This window comes from Trifolium pratense, linkage group LG7, assembly GCF_020283565.1.
Source record: "Trifolium pratense cultivar HEN17-A07 linkage group LG7, ARS_RC_1.1, whole genome shotgun sequence".
NCBI lineage: Eukaryota > Viridiplantae > Streptophyta > Magnoliopsida > Fabales > Fabaceae > Trifolium > Trifolium pratense.
In genome coordinates, this window is record NC_060065.1 from 55327402 (window position 1) to 55350695 (window position 23294).

Genomic DNA, 23294 nt, shown 5'->3' on the forward strand with positions numbered 1-23294 from the left:
TGCGGTTCAAAACCCTGATCTATCTATTTTGATGGTTTGCTTATCCATCGAATCACAACGAGCATAATCTTGTGGTAACGTCCGTACAATAAATCAGAGCATTTTATGGCTAATCAAAATCTTGATGGTCTTGATTCCCTCATGCCTTTGATGAAGATCTTATGATTTCCTCCCCACTATCAATGGCATTAGCTAAGCACACACCTATATATACTCCTTCCTCGTAAGTATTCATATATAGATCTTCCAACTTTTTTTTTTTTTGCAATACATAGATATTCCAATTTAATATCTTTCACTTCACACATATTACTAACTTGAATATATTGGTTATTAAAGCTAAGGTCCGTACAATAAACCGAAGCATTTTATGGGTAATCAAAATCTTGGTGGTCTTGATTCCTCATGCCTTTTTTTTAAAGAAATTTTTCTGGATTAGATTTAGGTTCATGTCCGTCGTATGCGTAGTCCAAAACTTTAATTTGTCCATTTTTATGGTTTGCTTATCCATCAAGTCACAACGAGCATAATCCCACTATAACGTCCGTACAATAAACTGTAGTATTTTATGGCTAATCAAAATCTTGATGATTTTGATTCCCTCCTACCTTTGACGAGATCCCTCAAGTTCCTATCAATGACATTTTATGTATACTTCTTCCTCGTAAGTATAGATCTTCCAACTTACTTTACACATCTTACTAAGTACTAACTTGAGTGTCAAAGTATTTGTAAGTACCTATCAATCCCACCAACAACTTTAACATTGACATGACGTGTTCGACGTCCATAAGAAATGATATTGATATAAGTGTATTGCTAATGTGTATCATGTTAATGAACCTAAAGAAGAATTATTGCATTGAAAAACACAATAGTTTGACTTTTGAAAAATTGAATGCACAATTTTTGAGAAAAATATTTCTATATTGAATTGCTTATCATGTGTCCTAATGGCGCATGTTAGCATTTGCCTTGATATAACTATTCAAAGCAGAAGATGTGTCAAGACTCAAGACTATAAAAGAATAAAAGTCAACATAACATTAAAAACAAACCAACTCATCGTAAAAAGAATATGAAAACATCTCATCACACAGTGCAAAAACAACACAACAATGATCTACCAAACTAAAATGCATATAGACCCAAGCAGATGAATACACGACTAATTTAACTTTAAAATGAACATGGCTAATTGGTAGAAACATTACATTATTTATGCATGGACTGATATTCGAACCTTAGATGTCCTATTTATTCATTTTAAATATGAAATTTATAGCTAATAAATTATTTGAGCAACTAGTTCGTGGTAACAAAATTCTGAGATAGGTGACAATGCATATCTAATTTGAATGCGCCCTTAATCCAAGGAACAATGAAGCATATCAATGTTTGTATGATATTAGATGCATTCTTCAATGCTAGAAACACTAAACCACGTCATTTCTTTTAGAATTTTGATATCAAGGAAAATCAAGATAGTTGTTAAAAGTGAACAAGTGGAATGTCAGAGTCAGAGGTTCGAATCTTAGGTCTTGGCTCGTACATATTTAAGGGTTAACTTATTTTTGAGTTTATAAAAATAGGTTATGCAAATAAATAAATTTTTATGTATTATTATAAGTTTTTTAAACACGAGAAAATAACTTGCCGTGTTTAAAAAACTTTTAATAATTCATATAAATTTATTTATTTGCACAAACTATTTTACACAAGTTAAAAAAATAAGTCAATCTAAACGCACTTAAAAATCTCATAGATGAAAGTTTATTTTTAAGTATTTATACCAAAAAGCGATTATCGAATTATCAAAAAAAAAAAAAGCGATTATCGAAAGAACAACAAAAAGCAACTCTCTTCGTCAAAAAACAAAAAAAAAAAACAAAAAGCAGCTCTCACAGATTAAAATCTCCCTCTCTCTGAAACGCGACGCTCCTTTCCCTCCAAGACGCTCACCGGCGGCGACGGCGAGTCTCCGGCAACTTCTCTGTCTCCGCATCGGTTCTCTGTTTTTGGAAAGGTAAGGCAACGTAGACAAACTTTGTCATCCCTCTCCCCCACTCTCTATTCAACAGCACATTGTTGATTTTGAATGGATGAGTTTTTTCTTGAAAATTTTGTGAAGCAATTTGAATGTTGTTTTGTTCTTTTATGAATGATTTTGAACTGATTTTTTTAATTTTAGTGCGAGATTGTGATTTTGGTGTGAAGATTGTGATTTTGAACTGACTTGAATATTGAACTGATTTGAAGATTGTAATTTTCTGATTTGAACTTTTTAATTTAATGTGAGATTGTGATTTTAGCATGAGAATGAGATGGTAAGTGAGTTTTGTTGATTTTAGTGTGAGACTGTGAGTTTTAGTGTTTGCTGATTGTGTTTGTTGATTTTAGTGAGTGTGAGAGTTCAAACTGTGAGAGTTGAAAATGTGATTTTGTGACACATTTTTAGTTCAAAATTGTGCCTGTTGGTTTATTACCATTTTATATTTGTGGAAGATTTTTAGTTCAATAAATTACATGCCGCGTTCTTTACGAAATAGTTGTGTTTGAAAGTTAATTTTGAATTGATTAAAAGTAAGTTATATATATATCGGGGACGACTACAGTGAGAACATATTGTTATAGTGAGAAATGAGAACAATTATAGAATAAGAATTAGTGGTCTAGATTAAACAGAAAAAATTAAGGTGTCACATGGCACGAGTTGCCATCCATCATCGTCTTTTTCAGTTCGGTAGCATCTTGTATTTCTTCCGCTGCTTTCCCTGCAAAAGAAAAGCCCGTGTTCTTTCTGTTTCTTTAGGGTGTAAAAATCCCCTTGAATTTTTGGTTCAAAACAAGAGAAGCTAAATCTCGTCTCATTGAATGCATCTAGGAAAGTGAAGGTCCAAACTAAAGGAGAGTTCGCTGGACAAAGAAAGGGGAAGATTTAAGAATTAGGGCTTCATCTTTATCTTTTCTAATTTGTTCATGGTGACCATTCCCACATTTTTCAGTCTTTGATTGCACATAAGCTGTTTGTTAGATGTTCAGTGTGGATTGTTTTGGAAAAGCTGTGCATGTAGAAAGTAGAAATTTGGGCTATTGTTATGTTTTGGTTGAATTAGATGTTGGAATAATATATGAAAGTAGTCTTTGATGCTGGGTTTTAGGATATCTATGTTCATCCATGTTTTGATTTGGATTAGAGTCTTTCTTGGTGACCTATAGCATTTGGACAGAAAAATAAATGATTTTTTTGCTTGTAATGAGAACTAATTATTTTGTAATTTCTTGCCTTTATTTTAAGTTATCAGCTTAAGTACTATGTAATCATTATTACGCCGTTATAGTCACTTTCCCGTCAATGTGAATGAAATGCTAGTATTATCAAATGAATGATGTTGTGGATTCAAAAATGAAGGATTTGACATTTGAATTTGGATTATGTTGGGAAACTGTGTCACATTTTTCTGTTGTAAATTATTTTTCTGACAAAGTGTTTTTTTACGGGATTTTTGTTGCTATAGGAATAGGATAATCATGGCTACTGTAGTAGGTGCTGCTGCTCTGATGCGTGATTAACCTTTTATTCTGCAGTACTGTATATTTGTTTGTGGTCTAAGAGTGGAGCGAGAAGGAAACAGAAAAGGGAGGAAAAATGGAAGGTGAGTTGGTGCAACAGCAGCAGCAGCAGCAGGAGAGATTGAACCAGGCAGTGCAGCAGCAGTTAAACCTAGAACAAGTAAAGACGCGTGCTATCAGCCTGTTCAAAGCCATATCGAGGATTCTGGAAGATTTCGATGCATATGCTCGCACTAACACCACTCCCAAATGGCAAGATATTCTGGGTCAGTATTCCATGGTCAACCTCGAACTCTTCAACATCGTTGATGATATCAAGAAGGTCTCCAAGGCATTCATAGTCCATCCCAAGAATGTCAATGCCGATAATGCTACAAGTACGAGTGTATATCTATAATATCTCATATATACTGTATGCTTTTCATTCACATTTCAAATTACCATTATAATGTTTTCTCAGTACTGCCTGTTATGCTCTCCACAAAACTACTCCCTGAAATGGAGACGGAGGACACCTCCAAGAGAGATCAACTGCTTCAGGGGATGCAGAACCTCCCAATTCCCACTCAAATTGACAAGTTGAAGGTCCTTTCCTCTTTCCATTTCACACTTTCCTTCCCTCTTCCCTCTTCCCTCTTCATTCTTCATTCCGTTTTGCAGGCTAGACTTGATATGATTGCCGCAGCCTGTGAAGGTGCTGAGAAAGTATTGGCAGACACTCGTAAAGCTTATTGCTTTGGAACTCGTCAAGGCCCTGCCATTGCCCCCACTCTCGACAAGGGTCAGGCTGCCAAAATTCAAGAACAGGAAAATCTACTCCGAGCCGCCGTCAATATTGGTGAAGGTAATGATTTCACCTGATGCCTTATATTATTCAAAATATACATAAATACATACATACATATGTACGTACGTAGTTAGTACATACATACATAACTTATGTACGCACGTACATACGTCTCATAGTTAGTATGTACATACATACATACATATCACAACCAACTATCACTCTGGTTCTACATACATATTGAGATCTGAGATTGCTTTCATATGGATAATTCTGCTATTATACATCTGTACACTGTTTGCATTGGATGTAGTGTAATTCATAAGGACTTCTTGAGTACAAGAAGGTGCTATTGGTTGGCTTGCTTTGAAGAAAGCTTCTTTTTTTTTTGTTGAACTTAATAAACTGTCATGTCAGTCACTCTCCAAGTTCGTGTTCTATATGATGATCATTTGGATATAATGGAACTTCATGCAGAATTACGGATACCTGCAGACCAGAGGCGTACAACTGCTTCACTTCCAATGCATTTGGCAGATGCATATCCTGTCAACGAGGGTGCACAATCTTTTCCTGACGGGTCTAACAATAGTAAATCACTCTTCTTAACTCCATCTCTAAAATATTATGGATTTTAAAATTTTGACCCCAAATGACATTTATATATATTACTTTCAGATGTGTATATGAAGAATACTCCACTGTCATCAAACAGTATGGGTGGCCAGAATTCGTTGTTACAGGTCAGGTCATTCACATTTCCATGAAGGTTTTATAAACGGATATTTGACTGTCTTCTTCACCCTTGTTTTTTTAATACTGTAAATAAACGGTACATGTGAATTGTGATTAGTTATGATTTTGGATTTTCTTGCTTCAACATTATTTGCATTCAACCTTTGCATATCCAGTTTTGTGATTTGAAATATTCCTGTGCCATAGTCTCATATTTTACTTTTATATTTGTGAACCCAGCTGACCCTTAATAGGTTGAACTTGAAGGACATTAAAATTTGTTAAATTGCACAGCTGCTTTAAGCGGCGCTGCATGGTTGATTCTTCAGCTAGCCTTATTTTTCCTTGTCTATTTTGATATTTATCTTTCATGCTCTGTCCTCATTGCTGAATTTTTAAACCTATGGACTGAGAACTAGTTACTTCATTTGGTGGTTTGAAATTATGAAAAGCATTGATTCTTCTAGTTGTAAATTGTTCAATATCCTCACATTATTGCTAATGTAGACCTCAGGATCACAACTTTTGGGAAGATCAGCTGCATCTCCTTCTGCTGCAACCAGCGCCACTTCTTTTGACAATACAACAGCTTCACCAATTCCATATGCCAATTCACCTAGGTCTTCTACAAATATAATGAATACGCCATCTCCTCAGCAGCAAACCCCACAACTTCAGCAGCAACAGCCAACAACACAACAACAGCAACGACAGAAAATGATGCAGCAGTCTCAACAGCAGCAACAGCAAATTCTTGCTCAGCAGCAACAGTTCAGGCAATCTACAATGCAAGGACTGGGGCAGGTAAAGTTTTCAAAATAAGTATTCTGCATTGAGTGAATACAACCTTGAAATGACCTAAAGGACTAGTTAAATTATATTGTTAAATATATGTTTTCTAACTTCCTTATGTCTGATAATCATTTTTTGGAGAAGCAATGCACTCTGGAGCATGTATCAGAAGTGGTTATCAACATTAACTTGTATTCTATTCAAACACAACTATACTTTTGAAAGCCTGATTGGCCGGTTGGCCTTGGTTAACCAGGAATTAGTGCTTCACTAAATTAATTTTTCTTCTAATAGGTTTACTCTTAACTATCATGTCTCCTTATGCACTTAGATGTGTGTGTGCTGTTTCAGAAGGACACTAGTAAATTCTGAATGATCAAATAATAAAAAAGTAATAACTTGAGGATATAAATACATGCATGGACATATTAGCAGCTAACTATATTAGTCTTATTCATAGTATGTTTCTCTCCTCCACAGTTGCACGGGCAACATCAGATGCAATTTTCTCCACAACTTGGACATCAACAATTTCAGAGTAGGCAGCTTTCTTCGGCACATATGCAGCATGGCATTGGTCAAACGCAACTCAATCAAGGAAATCAGATGAATCGTTTAAGCCAGTTTTCGGGTCATGCTAACAGTGCATTATTTAGTGCTGCTCAAACAACACCAAATACCCAGATGGTATGATATGCATGTCGTATAATTTAAATCCAATAAGTAAACATCAAAAAAATTTCTCACCTAATAGAGTTTTCTCTTTTTTTGGAATTAACTTTTATTTGTACCTAATTTTTTTTACTTTGTATTTGTGTTAGTTAATTTTTATTTTTTTTTGAGAAAGCTGTTGGTTAATATTTTTGTTTCTTGCTAACCCTCTTTTCAGACAGAGGGAAGTTGTATTATACCCGTGTATCAGTCCCGTGTGGGGCATGTAATTACAGACTAAATATGGCTCACATAGCATAATCAATCACATTAGTTATTTAATTACAATGAGCCTATATATCGTTTATGTTTGCGGTGTGGCCAGTGTATAGTCGTATTGCTAAAAGATGGAAAACAGCTAATCATATTGGCTGCCCTATTGCAAAATGGATGAGGAAAATGAGCCGGGATGAAGATGTTCTTGTTGAAAATGGAATTACATTTAACTTAACTGATGCTAATTCTTGACCGGGCAATTTTTTTTATTTAAATGGAAATTGAGCTTTCTAAAACCCTGTTGCAGTTCTCTTGAGCTCAAATACCTTTATGTGTTTTGGGGATGTTATTTCTTGCATTTCTCTGCTCATCACCCTGTTTGAAAATATTACTTTCTTGATCTTTGATGATCTGCCTGTGCTGCCTATACTGTTTTTTTTTTTTTTTGACAATTGCTGCTTATACTGTTAATTTGCTTATGTTCAACAATTATTACTTATATGATGATTTTTGCTTCATAATCGCAGATTCCTAACATTTCAGCTGGGATAACTTCACAATCTCTTCTACCACGGATGCAGGTCTGTCTGTGATGTTTTGTGCATATGGTGTACTGTCAATACTTCTGTTGGTTTTATTGGAGTATATATTTTGTCGGATTAGAATAGAAGTTGAGGAACTTATTGTGAATGATATATCCATGATGTTTTTGGCATGTTTGCTAGAGATTGGACACTATTTTGTTGACTTATGCATCCACATTGTACTTCATGATGATGATTAGTGTATGGGCACAGCTATAATCGAAACAAGTGGGTTACTTTAGGAGTTGTTCCGCTTTTTCTAGACAACACAATTGTCATGTATTTATTGTTTTTCATGATCAGTATAGAATGAATAGTTCTTTGAAGTTTCAGCTTGCTTATTGGTTAACTCACTTAACTGTTGATCATACGAGGATAACATTCAAATTTGTTCTACATTTTTCATTTCCTCAGTACGGATTATCTGGAAACAATCCTCAGCGAAGTCATCCTTCCCAAATGTTGAGTGATCAAAGTATGAACTTCATTCCTCAATGTCATTTATTCTATCTTCTACTTGTCTTATTGTTGAATCATCATTGCTTGGGGTTTACATTGCAGTGTTCAACATGGGAGGTGGAAACCCTGGTGGTATGATGTCCATACAGCAACAGCAGCAACAACAACAACACAGTTCACAAGGTGCTTTTGGTGGCATGGCGTCAAATGCTCAGAATCTACAATCTGGCATGATGACTCTTCAGAACGCTCAACAGAATCATCCAAATTTCTCTCAACAGAGGCAACAAAATCCACAGTGATACGATTGAGCATGGTTGGGTTCAGTTTAGAATGAATTATCAAACAATGTTGCCCTAGAAACATGGTTCACAGAAACTGAAGCAAACTGTTTTGTTGTTTTCTTTGTAATTTTGGATTGTCTGCCTGTTTAGATATTGTAAAAAATAACTCAACTGGAAAATGATAAATAGGATTCTTTTTGGGTTTTTGTAGAGGGTAATGAGTGAAGAATTGTTGGTTTGAACCTGTACCATAATATATCAAATGTCTATGTAGTCTCTAATCATATAAGTTGTATTTGCATAATTTTTTGGTATGGAATTTACTTATGCGTGAATGTGAATATCAATATATGTAAATTTATTTTATTAAGAAAATTGACCATCAAATAAAGTTGTCTCAAGTTAAATTCAAACCTCAATTTTTGCAAGTTACAAAATGCTAGTAGTTATTTATCAGGAAACACATTTTGTTAACACAAAAGACGCCATGTATTGAACTCTACTGTCGATATATCTTTTATTGTTGATTTTGTCAATATGTAATATGAGACGTCGGATCTTAATTAACGATTGTGATTAAAAATTATGTTAAGCCGTGTGCTTTTTCTACTTAAGGCAATTTGGATCCCATTTTTCTTATACCAAATTCTGTTATTGACAAAAGCTAGAGTGTCTTGAATTGATGGCTGTTTTTATTGATGGGTGATACCACATTTATGAGTATTTAACTAGGTGAGTAACAGTAAGAAGATCTTTCACTTAACGATAAGTTAGGTCCTTGCAACTTGCAACTCAATAAATTGCCTGCATAACATTTAACTCCAGCCAGGTCCAGCAAAAAAAGTAACATTTAACTCGAGGAATGAATTTGTTTCTTAAGCTTTTTTTTCTTCTTTCTAATTTATCTCAATTATGATTTTTGACTTCCGGTAAACATTTCAAAAAGATCTTCACAGCTTAAATTAGTTGAAATGTGAAATTTTAATTTATTTTTGAATCATGTTAACAAGTACTGTTAAGACATTTATTAAGGAAGCTAAAAAGGGATTTTTGATGTTAGAAAATATATATTTTACACTTTAAAAAAATTGATTACACCCGAAAAGCGTTTAGATGAGATATACTATAAGTCTCTTTTAATTTAATCAATATCATAAGTTCAATCTATGATTTGGGCAAGTAGCAACGTCAAAACTCATAGGTAAAGTTTGTCATTCATTTAGATGTCACAAAGCTCGAATGATTAATATTTAAAATTGCGTATGGAAGATATTCAATTTAAAAAAAAAAAATGATTTCACAGTTAAAGTACCTTGATTTTTTACTAATATTGAACTACATCATATATATATATATATATATATATATATATATATATATATATATATATATATATATATATATATATATATATATATAGGTCAGGATTAAATGACACCAACTAAAGAGAAAAACCGTTAATTTTGATGTATCTCAATAACATGTTAAATGATTTTGGATTTTTGTGAAGTTTTACATAAATGATCTATATGATATAAACTTTCAATCCAACAGTGAATTTTATAAAATTTATATCGGTTAAAATGTTATTAAAAGGTGTAACATTTGGTGTCAAACTAGTTGATGCAATATACTTTTTTGGTAGAAGAGCATTACAATATTTTAAGGGCAGACTCTAGGGCGAGAGAGGGAAACATATCTCTCACCCGTAAAGAGGGCTTTTTTACCATGGGATTAGATGACAAGATAATGGAGGGTAGAGATGAATGACTAGATAATTGGTGCTACAATATTTTGTGGGTTATTTTAAATTCTATTTTTGCTTTTTGTTTTTTAATCAAAGTGGAAGATTAAAAACAACAAAACGTGTGAGCCACACACCACCTCACAGCTAGCTAACAAAAAGAAGCTCAAAAACTAAAGCAATCATTTAAAAACTCCCAGGACCTGCACAGCAGCACAAAAAAAAATATTTTCTTTCTTTTCCCTCAAATATGTTCTTTTGCTTCATTAACGTATCCCCATGACAATTTCTTTTCATAAAATCACGAACACCCCATATACACTTCTTTTTCATCAAATTCTTGATCATTTAAAAAAATATCAGATTTTATATTTCAAAGAAATTAAGTGAAGGAGGAAGAAGGAAATATTTGAGTGCAAAGATGTTGGTAAAATTTGGAATTTTTTTTGAATTTTATAATTTTGGAATTTTTTTTTGGTTTGTTTGAAGCTTGTGCTGAAAATCCAGAATTTTTTTATAAAATTTATGAAAAAGATGAAAAAAGGGATGAAGAAGATGAAGATTATCTTTTTGACGTTGAAGACAATTACTCATAACACAAGAAGAGTTATTTTTTTTAAAATAAACTTTGTTAAATATTTATTTTTAAATAATTCTAAGTTAAGAAATATATTATTTTCTTTTACCTACTACACCTACTATAACCGGTAATTTGCCTCTCTCATGGGCAATTTCTACAGTACTGTATCTCCTAAAACTAAATGTAAAAATACTTTTAGGGATGCTATAGTACTCATTTGGACCGAATTCATAGGGTTCATGAATGAAAAAGAAAATATACGAGGGGAACTGTTGTGTACAAAGAAAAGGACACAAAAGCTGCAGGAAGAAAAAATGCACATGGAATTTTCGTTCATAAAATAAAGTAAAAATCCTATAATACTTAAAAGAATTCAAGAGGTATGTACCATGATTTAAATTATAATTTTGTTTTACATGACAATCGACAAACTATGTAGCATGTGTATTCCTAAAATGGTGAAGTACCCGTACCGGGTACGTATCAGTATCGGATACTCATCGATTCCGTTCCCATTTTTATTTGGTTGATTTATGATGATGAATACGGGAAAAACATGTTGACCGTTGAAAAATCTCTTAAAATATTATAATTTTTTATTATATTTCAATTATCTCTAATTTTTTATGAAAATAGTTGAGACGGTGAACAAAAAAAATTAAATCTTCAAAGCATGATGATAATAATTCACTTAAAAATAATTTTTCTAATATTTTATATTAACGTACCTGTATCTTAAATTTTCTAAAAATATCGTACTGTGTACCAGTACCCGTACCGGATACCGGTGCGGTACCTTACCCGTACCTAGACAACATAGTTGACAACTAATTAGGATTCACCATTTTTCCACTATATAAATAATAATTTCACAAATAAAATGGGAAGAGTCTCGGTCCCTTAAGAACATAGTCAGAGATTCGATTCTTGGCTCATATATATAAAGAAATAAGAACCCCACCTTATATGCCCCACATGGTTATTAATTTAGTTGAGAGTTATTGCTAACGACACTCACAATTTCATATCAATATGAAGAAACAATTAATATCATACTAATTAAACATGTTAGTAAACCGTTGACAATTCTAGCTCAATTGATAAAATATATTTTTAAACAAATACTACCTCCGTCCCTAATTATAAGATAATGTTTGATAAAAATGTACTACTTATTTACCGATCGTATATTTTTAATAATTAAATTCATGTGATTAATGATACGTATTAAGAACAAATCGGTTGAAGTGGGGACATATTAGATGAAATATATATATATATATAAGAAAAAGACAAGAAACAAATTACTATACAAGTAAAAAAAATATAAGTAAAAAAAATTCATTCTTTAAATTTATTAAATAATTGTGTCAAAAAAGATTTATTAAATAATTAATACATATATTGTTATTTTGGATGAAGTAAAATATTTAAGGGTAAATAGTGTCATACCCCCCTGCAAAATAGGCGAGTTTTGCGTTACCCCCCCTGCAAAATATTTTTTTGAGATTACCCCCCTGCAATGTCAAGATTCCTTGCGTTACCCCCCTGGCTCAACAAGTGGGCATATGACATGGACGAATCTTGACGTGGCATGACACGTGGAAATTAATTTATTTTTTATTTATTTTTAATTGCCAACTCAGTAATTATTTATTTTTTAATTAAAAAAAATGAAAAAAACTTTTTTTTTAAAGAAACTTTTTTTTTAAAGAAATCTTTTTTTTTTTAAAGAAACTTTTTTTTTAAAAAAAAACTTTTTTTTAAAGAAACTTTTTTTTTTAAAGAAATTTTTTTATTTAAAGAAACTTTTTTTTTTGGTTACTCTATTATTATTAGTTATTATTATTATTATTATTATTATTATTATTATTATTAGTTTTTTGGTTACTATTATTATTATTAGTTTTTTTTTCATCTTCATTTTTTTTTTGGTTACTCTATTATTAGTTATTATATATATATATATATATATATATATATATAAGAATTTTTTTATATATATATATAATAACAACTTTTAGTAAAAAAAAAAAACTTTCTTTTAAGTAAGTTCATAAAAATATAACAACTTTTAAGTTTTTTTTTCATTTTTTTAATTAAAAACCCACATTAATTAATGAGTTGACAATTAAAAATAAATAAAAAATAAATTAATTTCCATGTGTCATGCCACGTCAAGATTCTTCCATGTCATATGCCCACTTGTTGAGCCAGGGGGGTAACGCAAAAAATCTTGACATTGCAGGGGGGTAATCTCAAAAAAATATTTTGCAGGGGGGTAACGCAAAACTCGCCTATTTTGCAGGGGGGTATAACACTATTTACCCAATATTTAATTTGGCACATACAAGTTCTTTTTTTGAAGGTAATCTTTACATGAGGCTCTTCTGAAACAGGTTGCCAACAATACTTCTAGATGCTCACTACTGTGTGTCTGAGGGCGGATGTGCCGAATCATCTCGTTATTTGTTCGTCTCCTACAACACCCGTTGGTTCTTTTGTGGACGTTAGTTCGGTCTTGGGTTGATTTTTCGTTGGCGAATCAACAAAATCTTTCAAACCACTTTATTTAGTTTAACTATTCGACAGGTGGTATGAAAGTGCGGCGATCCTTTTCGCAACTAATTTGACTCCTTTGTGCTTGGGTTGTGTGGAATGAACACAATCATAGATTATTAAAAAAATTCAAAGAAGTCCATACCTTAACAGTTGGAAAAAGCAGTGTTTTAAAAACCGGACCGGACCGGCCGGTCGAACCGGTCGGACCGTGAACCGGAGGGGTCACCGAGTTGGTTCGTTAACTGGACCGGACATGTAATCAAACCGGTGTGAACCGGACAAAACCGGAAAAACCGGACAAAACCGGTGACTCGGCGGTTTTCAAACCCGGCCGGTTTAAATGCATATTTAAAAAAAAAAAAAAAAAAGTATAACCCAAACATTTTTACGGTCAAAACATGGAGAAGAAATTAAATAGAAAATGAACAAAGGAAGTGAAGATTTAGAAGAATTTTTCAGTTTTCTAAAAAAAGAACAATATATGAAACTGAACAGATCTAGAAGAAATTAAATAGAAACAAAGAAAGTGAAGATTAAAACTGTAACATAGATTAATCTTGTAATTTTAGAGTCAAAATTCTCTTTGTTTCATGATGATTTTATTACTTCTCATAAGTATAATAATGTATGTTATGGGAACAGAAGTAGAAACAGGGAAGAGAAAAGTGAAGAAGAAAACTGATGGACCAGAAGAAGTGGTAGGCGGCTACAAGAATAATAATGATTATTAGGGTTGTATGACTTGTCTCAATTGGTGGTTTTATTTCAAGGCCATTGGGTTCTTTTTTTTAGGCCCATATATTATTTTTTAAGCACAGCCCATATACAATAATGAGAGAAGTGGGTATTGAGTTGACTTATATTACTGTTCTTTTTTATTAGAATGAGTACTATTCTAATACTCACACTTATCATTGAATTTTTTTTATAATAGAACGTGGGGATATTTAAAGTTTTAAACCATAGAGTGGGGGAAATTTAAACCATTATTAGGGAGAAACAAATTACTTAAAAACTTGCTCAACTTTCTTACACCATCTACTTTTTTATTAAAATAAATTAGAAAATAGAAATGACTTTATTCAAAACTTATTTGTATTTGTATTTTATTTTGTACTATATTATTGTAAGTATAATGACAATGTTTAAAATTTGAATTTAAATAATAAATTTGTGAAATTATGACATTTTAAAATTTTCATAACTTTTTAGAGTGTGAGTCATCCGGTTCGACTAGTTTATTAACTATATAGTTTTATTATAGATACCGGTTTATTCAACCGGTTTATCCGGTTTAGTCGTGCGGTTCGACCAGTGACCCAGTGGTTCGACCAATGAACCAATGAACCAGTACTCTTACCGGTTTGATGACCGGTCCGGTTTTTAAAACACTGGGAAAAAGCAAAACTATATTCCTTCTAGTGGATGAAGGCAAATAATGCTAATTTTGACTTAAGTTATCATAGCTGGTGGTCGAACCCGTTTTCTTGTTTGTGAATCGGCTAATTTGGTATTGTTGTATTCTAATTCCTCGGTTGATCTTTTGTGAACTTTAGTGGTCTCTTTCGATATGTTTATACTAAAAGAGATTGTTTGGTTGATATTAATATATTCTATTTTTGCTTGTTAAAAAAAATAACAATATTATAGACTAAATACATTAATTATTTAATAAATTTAAAAATAATTTTTTGTTTATATTTAAAATTGGAGTGATATAAGTAAGTAACCATTTCAGTTAATCTCTGTAACAAAATGTTGGAAGAGTTAATAACTTCACTCTCACTTGAACCCCCAAGGAGTACTATATTGTCCTCAATGTTGGTAGATTTTTTTCCACCGATCTCAACTCCAATATTTATTTCTTCCATAAATAAAAGACAACTCAACTAATTTCGCATGGCACATAACAAAAGTAGAAAAGGTTGGGTGATTTTGTTTGACTTTGAAGGCGTTTTTCCTCCTTTTTGTTTTTTTGATTTATTGTTGTTTATAGTATTTGTTGTTTTTAATTTATTTTCTTGTACTTAGTGCATAAGAAACACTAGAAGTGTAATGTGAAACTAGGATGTTGCATGGTGATTGGGAAGCTTTGTTGGATGCTAGTGTTTGACAACAAGACAACATTTTCGTGGAGTTGGAGTCAGTTGGCAACATAATCTTTGTTTCAAGGTAAAATTTTTGTACTTCAATAATTGCTAACTATAATTAATTTGTAAAACAATTAACCAATAGCTTACCTCTCACTTTTGCGATGACAAAAATAAGTATTAGAAATACTTTTTTTAAAGAATTTTTTCTAACATTTTTTATTGGTGAAACTAAGTCATGAAAGCCACTAAATTTAGTATAGTAATGAGAGATTTGAGTAATATACATAAGGTACTAGGTTTAATTTTCATTGTTAACATTATAAACCAAAAACTAAGTCATGAGTATAATTTAAAAAAATTACATGAATTTTACTAGAAATAGTAAAATAGTGAGTCAAGGGGAGAAACTTTCTCCATGATTTTTTACATCACCTAATGAAATAATAATAAAAAGGTCATGCTAACCAGTGTCTCCGAGACACTAATTAAGGAACTAAAAAGGGAAAGAAAAGAAAAAAATTACATTGAAAAAACAAAAATTTAAACTTTTAAGATGTTGACTTCACAAATTTCAAGATAATATTACTATTTTTAGTTACCTTAACCAGTGCCCCGGAGTCAACCCTCCTACCCCAAAAAATATCCCATAAGAAGCAACTTACTAGTAAAGGGCAGTTGAAGAAATTTAACTAGTCTTAGCTAACACGAGTACTATATGTCAGGAAAAAAAAAAAAAGCTAACACTAGTACTAGGTAGTAACACTCTATTGTGCCCTATTTTCAATCCAACATCAAATCTAATAACACTACGTGTCATAATCATAAATTTATTAAACCCTACGTGTCAATTAATTATAGATTCTTTTCTAAAAAAAAAATAAAGAAAAAAAAAAAACTCTTCTCTCACACTCTTGGCCATGGCTATATAACACCACAACATCAGTCGGTTATCACTTGGTCAATTACCCCTGATCTTTAGGACTTATTATTTTAAATTACAACTCTTATTTTTTACATTTTTCACTGAAAATGAAAAAAATTGAAACTTTGCAAAATTTAATTATAAAAGAATAAAAAAAACTAATTTTTTTTGGTTTGCTTTTGCTCTCATCATTGTATATAATCCTCTTCTTCTTAATAGACCAAAACCCTAAGGGTTCTTGTATGAACCAATAGCCGCCGGATTTATTGCTTTCATCAACACTCTCATTTTCATCTCACTGCAACAATCTTCATCTTTTTCATCTTTCTCTTCCTTTCCGATGATTTTTCACTTCAATTTTGTTCTTCAAGACTGAATTTTTATCATCAATTTGTGTCAGTAATTATGTATTTCAAAGTGAAATTCTCAAATTCTCAATCTTGTTTGTTCTGATGATTGATTCTGAAGTTGGGTCTGTTTTAGCTTGTAGCGTTCATGGGGTTAGTTAATTATGAATATCGTTATTATTTTTAATTAATTTTAGTTTCAGTAGTTACAAGTAAGTGCTTTTGATGATGTTGTAAATATGGGGCTTTTGCGTTTTGATGATGAAAGTTTACGTTTTTAAGTAGTTTAACGGTTTAGGGTTTTGTTTTGGGTTAAGGGTAGTGATCATATTTTAGTTGATGAAAATTTGAGAAGAGAAAAAAAGAATGTTGTCTGAATTGGGTAGGAGGCCAGTGATTGGTGGTAACGAGGGTTCATATGGAGATGAATTTGAGAAGGAAATAGGGATGTTGCTTCGTGATCAACGACGACATGAGGTTGATGATCATGAACCTGAGCTTAATTTGTATAGGAGTGGATCAGCTCCTCCAACTGTGGATGGTTCATTGAGTGCAGTTGGAGGGTTGTTTGGTGGTGGCTCTACGGCTGCCACAGCTGCAATTTCGGAGTTTTCTGGGAATGGTTTTGGTTCTGAGGAAGAGCTTAGGTCTGATCCAGCTTATCTTCAATATTATTACTCTAATGTGAATTTGAATCCTAGACTTCCACCTCCTTTGTTATCAAAGGAGGATTGGAGGTTTACACAGAGACTAAAAGGTGGAGCTTCTGTAGTTGGTGGAATTGGTGACAGGAGGAAAGTCAATGGAGGTGATGATAATGGTGGTAGATCAATGTTTGCCACGCCTCCGGGATTTAACAATAGGAAAAGAGAGAGTGAGGTGGTGGTTGATGAAAAAGCTAGAGGTTCTGCCGAGTGGGGTGGTGATGGACTCATCGGTTTGCCAGGACTAGGTCTTGGGAGCAAACAAAAGAGCCTTGCAGAAATTTTTCAGGTGGCTTGCTTTTTTCATTACCATTTGTAATTTTGTTGCTCGATTTTCTCAGTTTTTGCATTCCTGGATTTTGTCTTGATAAATTTTGTGTTTTCAGTTTGATCTTTGCATCCACTGTAAAATCTTTTTTGCACATGGAAAATTTGAGACCTAGAAAACCACTAACAAATAGAATTGAATAACTTAGAAATTTAATTGATTTGGCTTTGTTTGGGGTTCATATTCTGCACTTCTGAAGAATCATATGTTTTGGCGCACTTGTACGCTTCACATTTATTAAAGCTTCTGAGCATATGATGATAATGGTCCTGCAGTTCTTCTGTGATTGTATTGTCGAATTCATATCTTTCAGCCTCTAATCTGTTCAGCTTAATCTTTATTTTCTCTTCAATTGTGGATGGATGTTTGCTTGATAATTCGTTAACCTTGATTTTTAGTGAAACAAGCTAGCTTTGTAATGAATTGTGAAGATCTAATTTGCTTGCTATTATCAACTGTGAACTTTCTGTGCCATATATGTATAGATAAATGTATGTTCAAATTTTGCATCTCTCTCTTTCTGGGCCCTTTTTATTCTACCAATCATCTTAACCATTAATTTGCACAGGATGACATGGGACGTAACACTTCTGTCACTGGCTTTCCTTCTCGTCCAGCCAGTCGTAATGCATTTGATGAAAATGTTGATATTACATCTTCTGCAGAAGCAGAGCTGGCTCATTTACGCCACGATTCCTCATCCACTGATGGCTTAAGGTCCGGATCAAATGTTCAAGGGTCATCTGCATCCCAAAATATTGGCCCGCAAGCCTCATATTCTTATGCTGCTGCACTTGGGGGTTCTTCCCTGTCACGAAGCACTACTCCCGATCCACAACATATTGCTAGGGCTCCTAGTCCCTGTCCCACACCGATTGGTAGTGGGAGAGTTTCTGCTGCCGAGAAGAGAGGTATTACTAGTCCCGATACATTTAATGATGTTTCATCTGGCATCAATGGGTCTGCAGATATTATGGCTGCAATGTCCGGCATGAAATTGTCAGCAGATGATGGGTTAGATGGTGATAACCATTTCCAATCACAGGTTGAGTCAGATGTTAATAATTATCAGAGATATCTTTTCGGTATGCAAGGTGGTCAGGATCATGGCAAGCAGAATTCATATTTAAAGAAGTCTGAATCAGGACACTTGCAGAAAACTGCTCACTCGGATTCAGGTAAGAGAAGTGGAAGTGGTTCAGACATGAAAAATTCTACCTTGGATAGGCATGCTGAGATGCAAAAGTCCGCTGTCTCTCCCAATAACTCGTATTTCAAGGGATCACCTGGCTCCCCTTATGGTGGTGGAGGTGGTTTTCCTGCACAATATCAGCCTTCAGATGGTCCCAACTCACCATTTAATAACTATGGCCCGAGTGGTGGATATGGTGGAAATCCAGCGGTGGCATCCTTCATGGCTAACCAACTTGGAACTGGTAATCTGCCACCCCTATTTGAAAATGTTGCTGCAGCATCAGCCATGGCATCCCCTGGAATGGACTCTAGAATCCTTGGTGGTGGTTTGCCCTCTGGAGTTGCTTCTCCATCTGATGTGCATGTACTCAGTAGAATGGGAAATCAAATTGCAGGTGGTGGTGCTCTTCAGACTCCTTATGTTGATCCGATGTATCCTCAGTATACGAGGACACCTGAGTATGCTGCAGCACAACTTGCCGCACTTAACGACCCATCTGTGGACAGGAATTACTTGGGAAACTCTTACATGAATTTACTTGAGCTTCAGAAAGCTTATCTTGGATCTCTACTTTCACCTCAGAAGTCACAATACAATGTTCCCTTGGGTGGAAAATCTGGTGGTTCCAACCATCATGGTTATTATGGAAATCCTGCGTATGGCGTTGGCTTGTCTTATCCAGGAAGTCCAATGGCAAACTCTTTATCCAGTTCTCCAGTTGGATCTGGCAGTCCTATTAGGCACAATGACCTGAATATGCATTTTGCTTCTGGAATGAGGAATGTAGCTGGGGTCATGGCACCATGGCACCTAGATGCTGGAAATTTAGATGAAAACTTCGCTTCGTCTCTGTTGGAAGAGTTTAAAAACAATAAAACGAAGTGTTTTGAACTTGCTGAAATTTCTGGGCATGTTGTTGAATTCAGGTACATCTTTTTATAGCCTGGTGGATGTTCTGATGGTTAGTTCTTTGTATTATTGCCTTATTCTTTTGAAAAATTAAACTAATTGAATTTCTCTTATTGTCAGTGCTGATCAATATGGGAGCCGGTTTATTCAACAAAAGCTTGAAACAGCAACTACTGACGAAAAAAATATGGTTTATCAGGAAATAACACCACATGCTCTTGCTTTGATGACTGATGTCTTTGGTAATTATGTGGTTCAGAAGGTAATTATTACCATGTGATAATCCGTATCTATATTGAACGTGCATAAATATGGATCTTGTTAGATTGACAATTTGCAACTGGCAGTTTTTTGAGCATGGACTTGCAGCCCAGAGAAGAGAGTTAGCCAACAAGCTTTATGGCCATGTTCTGACTCTTAGCCTTCAAATGTATGGTTGTCGAGTCATCCAGAAGGTATTGACAATTTTAAGTGCAGTGATGGATTTTTTTTAGTGGCTTCGAGTCCAGAATTTTCTGAATGTGGCAACCTTTTTATATTTGTATACATCTTTAGGCCATAGAAGTTGTTGATCTGGACCAGAAGATTAAAATGGTTCAAGAGCTTGATGGTAATATCATGCGCTGTGTACGAGATCAGAATGGCAACCATGTTATTCAGAAGTGTATTGAATGCGTACCTGAAGATGCAATTGACTTCATTATCTCAACTTTTTTTGATCAAGTTGTGACACTATCAACCCATCCATATGGTTGCCGGGTGATACAGGTAACATCTATTCAGTGTTTTGTTACTCCTTTTATGTACCACAAAGTCCTTGAATGTAATGTAATACGTTTTACATGGCAGAGAGTACTAGAGCACTGCGAAGACCCTAACACACAACAGAAAGTTATGGATGAAATTTTAGGAGCTGTTAGCATGTTAGCCCAGGATCAGTATGGCAACTATGTCGTCCAGGTTTATAATTCATTCCAACTACTTACATTTGGGCATTGCCACACTTATTTATTTAAAAGTGGTACCCTAATAATTAGAATGTCTTGTATTGTTTACTTGATCATTGTGTTTTGCTTGTTCATCCATTGCAGCTATCTATCTTACTGAGTTATAAAGTGGTTTTTCTCAACTTCTAGTGGAGTATAATCCCAGCAGTGCATCACATCATGTTTTTTCTGAAATTATTCCCCGTTTATTGGTTTTCTTTACTGCAATTTTTCTGACCATATGAATGCCTCCTTTATTATGATATTTGCCCTAGTTTTTAGAATTTTTGAGTGGATTAATACTTTGTTTATTGAGAATGTCTTGGAAGTCAGGTATTCGAGGTCATAATTGTTACTTAATAGTTAGTATTTCTCTATTTAGTATTTATTGCTTGTTGTCATAGCATACCATCCTTTTTGCTTCATACTCAATCCAAATTTGTCATTTTGCAATCCAAACTTCTAGTTGCTTCTCCACACTAATTTAGCATGTCATTTATATTTGTCAGCTGATCACTTATTTTCTTTCGTCTTCTCCTCCTAACTAACAGCATGTGCTTGAGCATGGGAAACCTCATGAGCGTTCTACAATTATCAAGGAATTAGCAGGAAATATAGTTCAAATGAGCCAGCAGAAGTTTGCATCTAATGTTGTGGAGAAGTGTTTGACCTTTGGAGGTCCTGCTGAACGCCTATTGCTTGTAAATGAGATGCTTGGCACCACTGATGAAAATGAGCCTCTTCAGGTTTCTTGAACTTCCTATAATAACTACAGTACAATATTGTGATAGAATCATATTTGACATGTTTTCACCTATTTAGTGTAGCAGTATTGAGTGATGCTCAAGTCATCGAAATCTCAGTATTCTTGAAAATTTTGACAGTGGTGTTCATGTGTTGCAAATGATAAAATGGGCTCTTATATGCAGGCAATGATGAAAGATCAGTTTGCTAATTATGTCGTGCAAAAGGTGCTGGAGACTTGCGATGACCAACAGCGTGAGCTCATTCTTTCTCGAATTAAAGTTCATTTGAATGCATTGAAAAAGTACACCTATGGAAAGCATATCGTCGCTCGTGTAGAGAAACTTGTTGCTGCTGGAGGTACTTATACCTTATTTTCATTATCACCTTTTTTGCCATATTTCTGCATTTTTGCCATATTTCTGCATCATGTCTTGTGTATGCGAAGGTATTAATTACATTTCAACGCTTGATTTGTTGCAGAGAGGAGAATTGCTGCTCAGTCTCCTCATACTGCTTAGGGGTGGGCGTAGAAAGAGTGTTGTCTGTACAGCTAACTGAGGCTAGTGTGATCCCCTCCTTTGTTCTCCTGCATCAAGAGTTATGTTTATCTATCTATCTATTTATCTGTCTGTGATGGATAGTTGTGGCCGATTGGTAATAAAAATTATCGGTTTGTAATTGAGAACTGTACATTCTGTAGTTTATACATAGAATTTAAGTGAGGTGAGGTTCAGATGTGTAATACTACTACACCTCTGATGTCCCTGCTATGGAAGATAAAAATGACAATACAAGCAAGGTTTTTAAGGTGGATGTAAAGTTTTCATAAAACGGCGAGGTAGTTGTTTATAAGTTGACGATGCGACTGTACAAAATGTTGCTATGTGGAGAGCTGTTTATGTAGAGCAGGGTTTTTCTTTCATGTATGCTTATTCACTTTATTCCCCAATTTTACAAGCTTATATTTTCCTTCACTACTATCTTGTCAGTGTGATGTGTTTTTAGCCTCAAGTTGGTATTACATGGTGATGGAGATTCAAGTGACCTTAGTTTTAGTTATTTTTGACAAACTTATGGTAGGTGTAGTTAAATATATTTTTTGTTAATCAAATTAGTCTTACATGGATAGTAATAATTGTATTATACTTGATAAATGATGTCAGAGTTATTTGGTGGCGATTGAAGAATCGGGAATTGGTTGCAAATGTCCAAGCCTGGATCAACCTGCAGTTTGCAACAACATAAACTTTAGAGGTGTAGGATAAATGAGAGCTAGAAACAACGAAAGTAAAATACCACTATTTTTAATTTTATTTTACTTATTCTGTGACTCAAAGGTGGGGAACTCCCTTTCTTTGTAAAATGACTTGACAAGTGTAGGATAAGTGGCCACAACAAAAGTGAAATACCAATATTTTTAACATTTTACTTATTCCGACTTCAGTTGGTTAATTCAGGTGGAAGACATTGTCAGATGAGGAGTTTGACTAGGGCGGAACATTTGTTAAAAGATAACACTTGTGTTCTAAGATGAGCTCAATGGAAACAAAAATCGAGTGTGAAATAAAGCGGTAAAAGCTCGTTTGATTCTGATTTTCAATATGAATACGAACTGAGAGAGTGTGGCCTGTCGATCCTTTAGACTAGTGGCGGAGACACATTCATCTCGGGGGGTTCAAGTGCTCCTCCTCAACTTTTTAAATTCTCACCAATTATATTGTATTTTTCATTTATGAACCCCTTGAAAAATATTTGTTTGCACCAACACTACTTTATTGTTAGGCAAATGCTAAATAGTGCCCCCGGGGCACTCTTTAAGCCCTTAAATAGTAAGTTTTTTTATAGAATTTTTATTGGAATGCGTAAAGTCAACGCATTAGAAATTGTAGTATTTAACTTTTTGAATAAAAAGTTTCTTTAAATGGAATGCTTAAAGAGTGCCCGGGGGCACTCGTTAGCAAGACCCGTTTGTTAATTGACTTTTCTATGTGCAACCGTGTAATAACTAGTTACTTTACTAATGGGCAATTATACAT

The 23294-nt window shown here is 33.8% G+C and overlaps 2 protein-coding genes across 5 annotated transcripts; both read left to right on the forward strand.

Moving 5' to 3' along the window:
• The first annotated feature begins 1805 nt into the window (after window positions 1–1805).
• On the forward strand, window positions 1806–8455 carry LOC123894000 (mediator of RNA polymerase II transcription subunit 8-like). 3 transcript variants are annotated; one of them, XM_045943856.1, is made up of 11 exons: window positions 1806–2026; window positions 3519–3950; window positions 4034–4158; window positions 4234–4417; window positions 4838–4951; window positions 5039–5103; window positions 5603–5899; window positions 6368–6574; window positions 7342–7395; window positions 7813–7873; window positions 7960–8455. In XM_045943856.1, the coding sequence occupies exons 2-11, from the start codon at window positions 3650–3652 to the stop codon at window positions 8157–8159; spliced, it is 1608 nt and encodes a 535-aa protein (XP_045799812.1). In that variant the 5' UTR covers window positions 1806–2026; window positions 3519–3649; the 3' UTR covers window positions 8160–8455. The 3 variants fall into 3 exon arrangements, with proteins under 3 accessions (XP_045799812.1, XP_045799810.1, XP_045799811.1); XM_045943854.1 differs by having other exon boundaries at window positions 1852–2026; window positions 3589–3950; XM_045943855.1 differs by lacking the exon at window positions 1806–2026 and adding an exon at window positions 2838–2982 and having other exon boundaries at window positions 3589–3950.
• Window positions 8456–16081: 7626 nt separating this feature from the next.
• Window positions 16082–22232, forward strand: LOC123894002 (pumilio homolog 2-like). 2 transcript variants are annotated; one of them, XM_045943858.1, is made up of 9 exons: window positions 16082–17382; window positions 17990–19542; window positions 19646–19787; window positions 19873–19980; window positions 20081–20293; window positions 20375–20485; window positions 21063–21257; window positions 21441–21615; window positions 21739–22232. In XM_045943858.1, exons 1-9 carry the CDS (start codon window positions 16756–16758, stop codon window positions 21774–21776), a joined length of 3162 nt encoding a protein of 1053 aa, XP_045799814.1. In that variant the 5' UTR covers window positions 16082–16755; the 3' UTR covers window positions 21777–22232. The 2 variants fall into 2 exon arrangements, with proteins under 2 accessions (XP_045799814.1, XP_045799813.1); XM_045943857.1 differs by having other exon boundaries at window positions 20081–20485.
• Window positions 22233–23294: the final 1062 nt, after the last annotated feature.